The 8,580-nt window shown below is 36.0% G+C and overlaps 1 protein-coding gene across 1 annotated transcript in view; it reads right to left on the bottom strand.

Moving 5' to 3' along the window:
- The window catches only part of LOC107731815 (alpha-actinin-4-like), a 14,198-nt gene extending 6,105 nt beyond the window's left edge, over positions 1–8,093 (bottom strand). Inside the window, exon 1 of the mRNA XM_016542995.1 lies at positions 8,070–8,093. Within this exon, the coding sequence (XP_016398481.1) occupies positions 8,070–8,093 (24 nt within the window). The remainder of the gene's footprint in view (positions 1–8,069) is intronic.
- Between the last annotated feature and the right edge of the window lie 487 nt (positions 8,094–8,580).

Raw genomic sequence — 8,580 nt, forward strand, 5'->3', positions numbered from 1 at the left:
CTGCGTGAATATGACGAATCACAACACCACGGAGACCCGAGAAAAAAAGGGATTAAAGTCCAAAATCTGACTTGAAATAACCTAACAAATCAATCGGGGCTAAAGCAGTTCCATAAACAACAATGTAAGTTCACACAATCTCACAAATTTGTGGACGCTGAATCTTAAGCAGCCTTTAATGTCGATCATGGATCAAATCGATCCACCATGGCAAACAGCGAATATATTTGTGCTGTTTAATGCATTTGAGACGTTGTGTTTTCCTCAGTGCATAACTGACATGTCACAAGTATATTTTTCCTCTGTAAATGTTAGAAAGTCATGCAAATATATCAATTTTGCTTGCTGTCAGGAGTGCGCGAGGCATACGCGAGTGAACGAGCGCTGCTGCACACATGCACGCTAAACAGACGGATCACAATCATTCTGAGTCAAATGTGCATTTTGCTAAAATATTCGTTGTTGGACGTTAAATGTGCCTTTTGTAGAATTGTAAACCTACATATAGGTGTATTCTTATGATAGCAGTAACTGTAAAGGGACTATTGTAATGCGTAAATAAAATGTAAGCTAATACAGTCCTAATTACTAAGCTTACTACTTAATTACTACTTAATGTGTGTTTCTTATAGCAGTTAAAATGTAGTTTTAATTTAGTGATTTTAACTTTTAGTTTAGTAATTTTAATGCTTGCAATGTTAGATTGTAAAGTTCTAATGCTATCTACTCTAACTATAAAAGGTACAGCTGACATAAAACCAGAGAAAAAGGCTGCATGGCTATGATAGTATGTGAGAGAGTCAGTGGTAATATCATTGCATTCCTATTGTTCAGTGTTAGAGGAGCTCAGCTTAGTCTGACAGTTTGCCTGCCCTGGACCAGGTTAGCTTTCCAGCATAAGTTGCCACAGTGACTGATTTTGATCTTTGTTAAATTTGTTTTATGGAACCAAATCATTTGACAGTGAGTCAGACTAACTGAAATAAGCCTGGCCTATTTGGTAAACTTGTTTTATGAAACAGGCCTCGAGGCATTAAAAGTCAGAAGACACATAAGTTAATGCCTCAGTTATGGAGATGCACATCCCTACTATAGTGAGTAAAAAATAACCTAATTGAAACCAAGTATTTTCCAAACAAAATTTTACATATTTTCAGTGTGAACTGGATCTTTATACATGAAAATATAAAGTTGCCTTTTAAACTTCATATTTGACATCATATTTGGGGGTCCGTGGCATATTAGTCAAAAGAGTGCAGAATGGTATTTAGTGGACGATGATATTACCATATGATACAGTCACTGTATGGGATCACCGCAGTGGCTTTGTATAAGGTTTGCATGAGACGCTCATCTGAAGTATCTCTGACTCTCAGGTTGAACTCAGGATTATACGTACGGATGAGCCGATATACTGGTAATTAATACTTTCTCTGCACTGAAATGTCACGTCTGTAATACTAGTACTGCTCAAGCAGGGTTCATATCCTAGAGGAAACTTCTGCAGGAGCATTTGAAACGGTAATAAGCGGTTTCCTCATTCTCTGCGAGATCTAATGTGTTTCCGTCTGCGAGATCATCATCAGATCAGCATCAACGGCTGCGGAGCCAAAGAACCTTTACACAAACTCAACAAAACCAAACTTTAGCACCAAACGAAGTGCACCGTAGCCGAATCGGTGACATTCATAAACATCAAATGGCAACAGTTGGCTTTGAAACAGACCCAGTATTGTTTCCAGCTTTTAGCTGTAAATCAGGTCCATCCAGTAGGTGGTGCTATCAAAAACACCTTATTATATAAAACCAAGTGAACGATAAATCTGGGCCTCGACGTCAATGAGCACAACAGAGATATTAAAATCACAGCAAACTTCAAAGAAGGCCTTAAAATACTTTAAAAAAAAAAAACAAGCTTTACAATAAGCTAAATGAACTAAAAATCAAGATGTAATCATATTTCATATTTAAATCATGCCCTTAACAACTGTTACTTATTTAATAAACAAAACCAGCATTTATGAGGGAATTTAAAGTGTATTTTCTAGACCTGGGATGGAAATTTAGCATTAACTAAATACAAAACTAAAACCATTCAAAAAAGTTTGAAATAAAATTATTTCATTACTTGAAATAAAATAAAATGATTAAAAAAAACTTAAACTTCAGCTATTTCAGCTTGCACTAATAAATAACAAATTATAAAAAAAATACTTCATAGACATTTGAAAAAATAAAAATAAAATTCAAAATATTAACAAAAACTCTAATCATATAGCAATGATAGTTTAAAAAAACACTGAATTAATATAAAATGTTAGTAATAAAATATCATATGAGTTTCATGAAGTTCTAAATATTTAATGTGAGTAAAGAAAATCCACATAAATCATGAACTAGAAAAGCCATGTCATTTTTATAAATTATGGAAATGTATTATTTAAAAATTTTTATAATTATTTTAATAATTTAGATTTATTGCCACTCCTAGTTTATGTAAATGGGAAAAAAGGTTTGAAAATGAGTAGCTTTGTCATTACAGCAGAAATTACAGAAATATATTGTGGAATATCATTGCACAATCATAAAGTTTAACAACCACCTTATTAAATGACACAAAATGCAGTCAAATAGGTGGGAAAGCACATAAATCCTTTGCACTCCTCAGGACGTCCTGAGAATCTAGAACTACAACAACACAGCGAGTCTCAAAAAGAAGAAAAAACTAAATCAGTCACAACAATCTGAGCAAGAACCGAGAGAATATCAACAACCCAGTTTTTGGTTGTTGATATTCTCTCGGTTCTAGCTCAGATTGCAATGAGCTTCACATTTGCTTGAAGAAACTTCCCAATCTGAGCTCTCGACCCCGGAGCAACAGTAGCAACACAAAGTCCAGAGGAGGACAGGAAAAGAGCGAGGAGCAGAGAGGGACGTCGTCCTGGTGGATGCCATGTTTATTTGTGGCTTTATTTATAGCACTTCCTGTCTTTGTGAGACTCGGAGCAGCGTATGAAGGGCTCGGGTTTCTCCGTCAGACTGCAGGAACATTAACCCTCGCAGCGGCCCGGGACGGATCCATCTCAAACCACAAATGCCCAACAACCAGATCTGCAAATCTGGAACGACTTGAGAAAGGCAGATTTAGTCATTAGACACCTGCAGAAATCATTTTTTTTATTCACATCTGACACAGAGCAAATATCACTACACACGTGTGATCACAGAAATCCACACTGGATCCCATTTTTCCACATTTGTTCTCCCCCCCTTCCAAATGTGGTTTTAATCCGATACATATCCGATATTTGGACATCAGATCCACGTCTAAACATGTGTATTTCCGATTCCCTCTGGAATTCCAAGCCACCACAAGGCAACGGAGACACATTTACCTACAAAGATAACTTTTATTAGATGTTTTATTATAAAGTAGATTAGGCCTGTCGCAATAATCAATATATCGACTTATCGTGCAATATATGTACATGACCTCAATAATTTTTGGTGACGCAATATATCGCCCACTATATTTGCTTAAAAATTTGTGTCACCATGTTTTGTACATTCCACTTGCGCCAGTGTCTTTTACAGCTTCTCGTACGTAATGTGGTGTAGTCATGAGGTGCTAGTTCAAATTTAAAAAATGCTTCTACAAAAAAAAGTTTCATCTGCAGATATGGTCTTGTTTAGGGATCTGTGCCTTTGTGAATACGCATTCTGGGGCAATATACGGACATCTGACTGCTAAGTAGTGATTGTGTTTTTCAGCAATAGTGTGCACCCTTCATTTACAGAGATTTTCAGGGAAAAATCTGTAGATGGAAAAATCTCCATACAAGTTCTGTGCGCATTTTTCTTTTTTTCTACTTGTTACTTTGCATTTTTTGTTAGAAGTGACGGGCCTAAAGTAGATAAAGTCTCATCAAACTCTCACACACTGTCTGTAATTTTACTATAAGTATTGTAATTTTACAGTTATACTGTAAAATACAATGATTTTTATTTTTAAAATATTTATAGTACTTTTTATTATTATTATTATTAATAAAGATATATAATCAACATTTTCGGGCTCATTTTGCTCTTTTTTTTCAGACCTGCAAACAAGCACAAAAAACCTGGAGCTTGTACATTTATGTTCCATGAAGATATTTTGTACATTTCCTACCGTAAATATATCAAAACTTCATTTTTGATTAGTAATATGCATTGCTAAGAACTTCATTTGGACAACTTTAAAGGCGATATTCTCAATATTTTGATTTTTTTGCACCCTCAGATTCCAGATTTTCAAATAGTTGTATCTCGGCCAAATATTGTTATATTCTAACAACCATACATCAATGGAAAGCTTATTTATTCAGCTTTCAGATGATGTATAAATCTCAATTTCGAAAAATTTACCCTTATGACTGGTTTTGTGGTCCAGGGTCACATTTAGAGTAATTTTTACATTTTGTTAAATGCTTTAATAGTAGTAGTAATAATAATAATAATAATTTATTGATACATAATATCAACATTTTGGTCATTTCTTTTGATCACTTTTTTCAGAACTACAAACAAACACCGAAAACCTGGAGCTAAAAAAAAATTTAAACCACAATCGCACTTTTTTAACAGGAAAAAAAAAATCAGTTTCTGAGGTGAATCCGAGTAATTTCACTAAACTATTATGATTTATTTTGTTAAACAAATAAACTATCAAAACAGTTAGTGACCTGAATAACGACATATCCAGTTTAATGGCAAACATATGATTCACTCCTTTCTACAGGATTCACCATCAAGAAACGAGCTTTAATGGAAACGAGTCTGTATCTGTGAAATAGAAGCCAACACAAAATGACAGAAGAGCCGATTGAAGAACGCTGGAAAGGAGTGTCTGACTCGGGGAGCGTTCACACAGGAATTGAAATCATCCCAATATGGCACGAGAGTGATTTTAAGAATGCCAGACATGCGTGTCACGCACAGAGAAAGGCCGTCCAAACAAATGAAGTGTGTTTGTGTTTGAAGGGCGAGAGTGAGAACACAGCTGAAAGTGAAGAGACGTGAGAAAATGCAAAGACTCTGGTGCAGCTGCATCCATTCTCAAGGGCAAATGCCATCAGCTGAGGATCCAGTTTAGTGTGTCAGGTGTGAGTGATGTTCAAAGCCAGGGGAAACTGAACTATTCTTAACTTGACCTATCATCTGAAAAACACAACACTCTGCATGTGCACAAAACTGCTTTTTTTTTTTTAATTGCTGGTTTGTGTGCACAATCAGACGTTGATGACTGTTCTGTCACTCCTTGCTGAGCTTTGTGTTTTTAAGATGACACACCTGGAGTCTGGCAATAATAGAACTGAAACGGTGTTGTTATTACGAACTTAAAAAAAATAACATTTATGCAAATGGAAATAAATTAAACATTAACAGAAAAAATATTTGTAAAAAATATATTTTTTAAAGGAATTTATTTCAGTTAATTGTGAAGGCAAAATATCTAATTTCCATTCAGTTTAAGTACTAAAATTGCTAAAACAAAAACTGAAATAATTATTAATAAAAGCTAAACAGACATATTAAACAAAAAAGTAATAAAAACTACTAAAACACAACAAAATTACTATAACTAAAATTAAAATTAAAACAGAACATATAAACATTAATTAAAAGTATTAAATCAAGATTATTTTATTAATTATTTACTTTTTTTAAAAATATTTTTACAGTGAAATTACAATAGTAATATTTTTTATTTTGTTTAATATTTTACTTGGCAGTATAAAAAAAAACTAAAATTGAAATATTAATAAAAACTAATCCGACATTAAATGGAAAAATTTACTAAATTACTAAAATTAAAAACAGAAAATATCAATATTAAAATTAATTACTACTTAATTACTAACATAGTACAGTAATGATACTAAAATAACACTGGTTTGAAATTTGTGGTTTTAAAGAGGATGAATTTAGAGGCAACTTCTCATTAGAAAGAATAAGCTGTCTGCATGATCAAATTCATCCCTTTTACAACATAATTATAAATTACAGACCATTTATAACACACTATATATTCACTAGTTAGTAGACTTAACCAATCAACTAGCGAGTCGTTGTCCATCCTGATGAATCACTATTAGCAACATTTCCTCCATAATCAAACTAGTTAGTTAACAATTTGAAGATTAATTCACACCTTCATACACACACGCTTCTCGATCAAAGATCGCGGGTTACAGGATGTGACACAGGAAATGTTTCTTCAGCCCATACATGTACAATAAATCACTCTAAACTCTGATTAGAACGAGATGAACGAACTTTGAGCTAGAAAACAGAAAGAAGCCGAACAAGACAAACAAATTGCACAAGTGATCAAAACATCATGCCCAAATAGTTTCAGTGATTAATGTGCGAGTCATTGAGAGGGAAGCACTCCAGGTGGAATAAAAATTAATAACCGAGAGTGACATCATGGCTCCAGTCTTAAAGGGACAGTTCACCCAAAAATCAACATTCTGTCATTTAAGGAAATCCTACATGAGGGTGAATACTTTTGTTATTTTGGGAGAACTGTCCCTTTAACTTACAAAAGATGAGACAGAAGGAAGGACGAACATCTCACGGCCCAAAGGAAATGAGCTCTACAACAGTCATTGGGTGTAGATGGACAGGAAGTAGGGGACTCGGAAATTAAGTCTGAGAACATCTAGTTTCTCAGACTCACAACCGACTAAACTCAACCGACTGCTGCTGAAACCACACTGATTAGGCTGTGCATTGTAGAACTAAGATTTTAAAAGGTTTTTAACTTTAAAGGAATAGTTTACCCAAAAATGAAAATTTGCTGAAAATGAATGCACCCTCAGGCCATCCAACATGTAGATGAGTTTGTTTCTTCATCAGATTTGGAGAAATGTAGCATTGCATCACTTGCTCAGCAGTGGATGCTCTGCAGTGAATGGGTGCCGTCAGAATGAGAGTCCAAACAGCTGATAAAAACATCACAATAATCCACAAGTAATCCACACCACTCCAGTCCATCAGTTAATGGCTTGAGAAGCCAAAAGATGGCCTGAGGGTGAGGACACTTTCAGCAAATTTTCATTTTTGGGTGAACTATTTCTTTAAACTCTCATTCAAACAAACATAAAGTCAAAAATAACACAGATACATAAATCTCACTGAAAAATAATGTTTCAGCTCTGGAGCTTTTGGTGGTGCTCAAGGTTTGTGTATCAACCGCTTAGACAGTTTGTGGGAAAAATGAAAACCGCTGCCAAGAAAGGTCACCAAACCAAGCACACTTGAAATTCCTGCGACATCCTCCCGAAGCAGTGGCGGACGAGCAGGAATTTGGCAAAAGGTCAATCTGTAACTAATAAGGCAACCAACAGGAGTCAACAACAGCAAATCGGACCATATGTGAGGACAAATATATATATACTAAGAGACTGACAATATGTTAGCACTGTCTTTCCTGTTTCACAGATTGCACGACTATCTGGCAACATCTCTGCCCGTTTTCACCCAGTGACACCCTCAGTTTTGGCTTGTTTTAAGTGCACTACTTGTTCTGCGTGTTTTAGCTTTGGTGGCGGATCGGAGCTTCACTAGCGCTGACTCACATGCACGTATCGGACTCTCTCTCTGCTTTCACTGAGGAAAGTGAGTCGGGTCGGATTAAACGGAGGCCTCACAGGAAATCCAGTCTACCAACACAGTCATCCGACCCAGAGCCAAAAACACAGAAACGGAAACACCTGTAGCTACTAGCTAGTGACTGTGCATCAGATCAAGATAGCAACAGGTGTTGGCGCTGATAGCCTCGTGGGCAGCATGCTGACATATGGCGCAGTTATGCTTTGGGCGTCCCGAGTTCGAGTCCCAGTTTATGGGCCTTTCCTAATCCCACCCCCCTCTCTCTCTCCCACTTGCTTCCTGTCAAAATCTACACTGTCCTATCAAATAAAAGGCAAAAATGCCAAAAAATTCATTCTAAAAAAAAAAAATGATAGCAACAGGTAATTCTGTCACAAAGTACTGTAGGCGCTTACTTCTACCAACATTACCTCTATAACAGGCTTGAAATACATCTCGGTGGGTTTCTGAGTGCTCGGAAACAGGCTAAATTAAATGAAGTGGTTTCTCATCTACTACACGCTGATCAGAAACAAAGAAAAACCAGAACCACATCAGGCCACGGCTGAGAATAATACAGAGACACAGAAACTGCGATACTGCGACTCGCCCTGCGTTTTCTCTGACTCTGGCTCAAAGGTCAACTACGACCAACCCGTCCTGTCAGCAGACAGGAGATCAGATCTTTCCTGCCAGGACGAATCAGATTTCTTGTTTGGTAACAGAAGCCATTGCAGAGACTGTGTCTCTGGTCTGACAGACTTTAGCGCTTATTATAATATGTATTTAACGCAACATATATAATGTATTTACCAATTAGCAGCACCCTAGACCGAAATTTACTTTAGAATGGAAAACACAGTGACAAACTGCAGTAATTAATAGTCCAGCATTATTTTGGGGGGGGGGTCTAATAGCAATTTTTCTGATAAAAATTTTGCT

This window comes from Sinocyclocheilus rhinocerous, unplaced genomic scaffold, assembly GCF_001515625.1.
Source record: "Sinocyclocheilus rhinocerous isolate Xijiao unplaced genomic scaffold, SAMN03320098_v1.1 scaffold219, whole genome shotgun sequence".
Classification (NCBI taxonomy): domain Eukaryota; kingdom Metazoa; phylum Chordata; class Actinopteri; order Cypriniformes; family Cyprinidae; genus Sinocyclocheilus; species Sinocyclocheilus rhinocerous.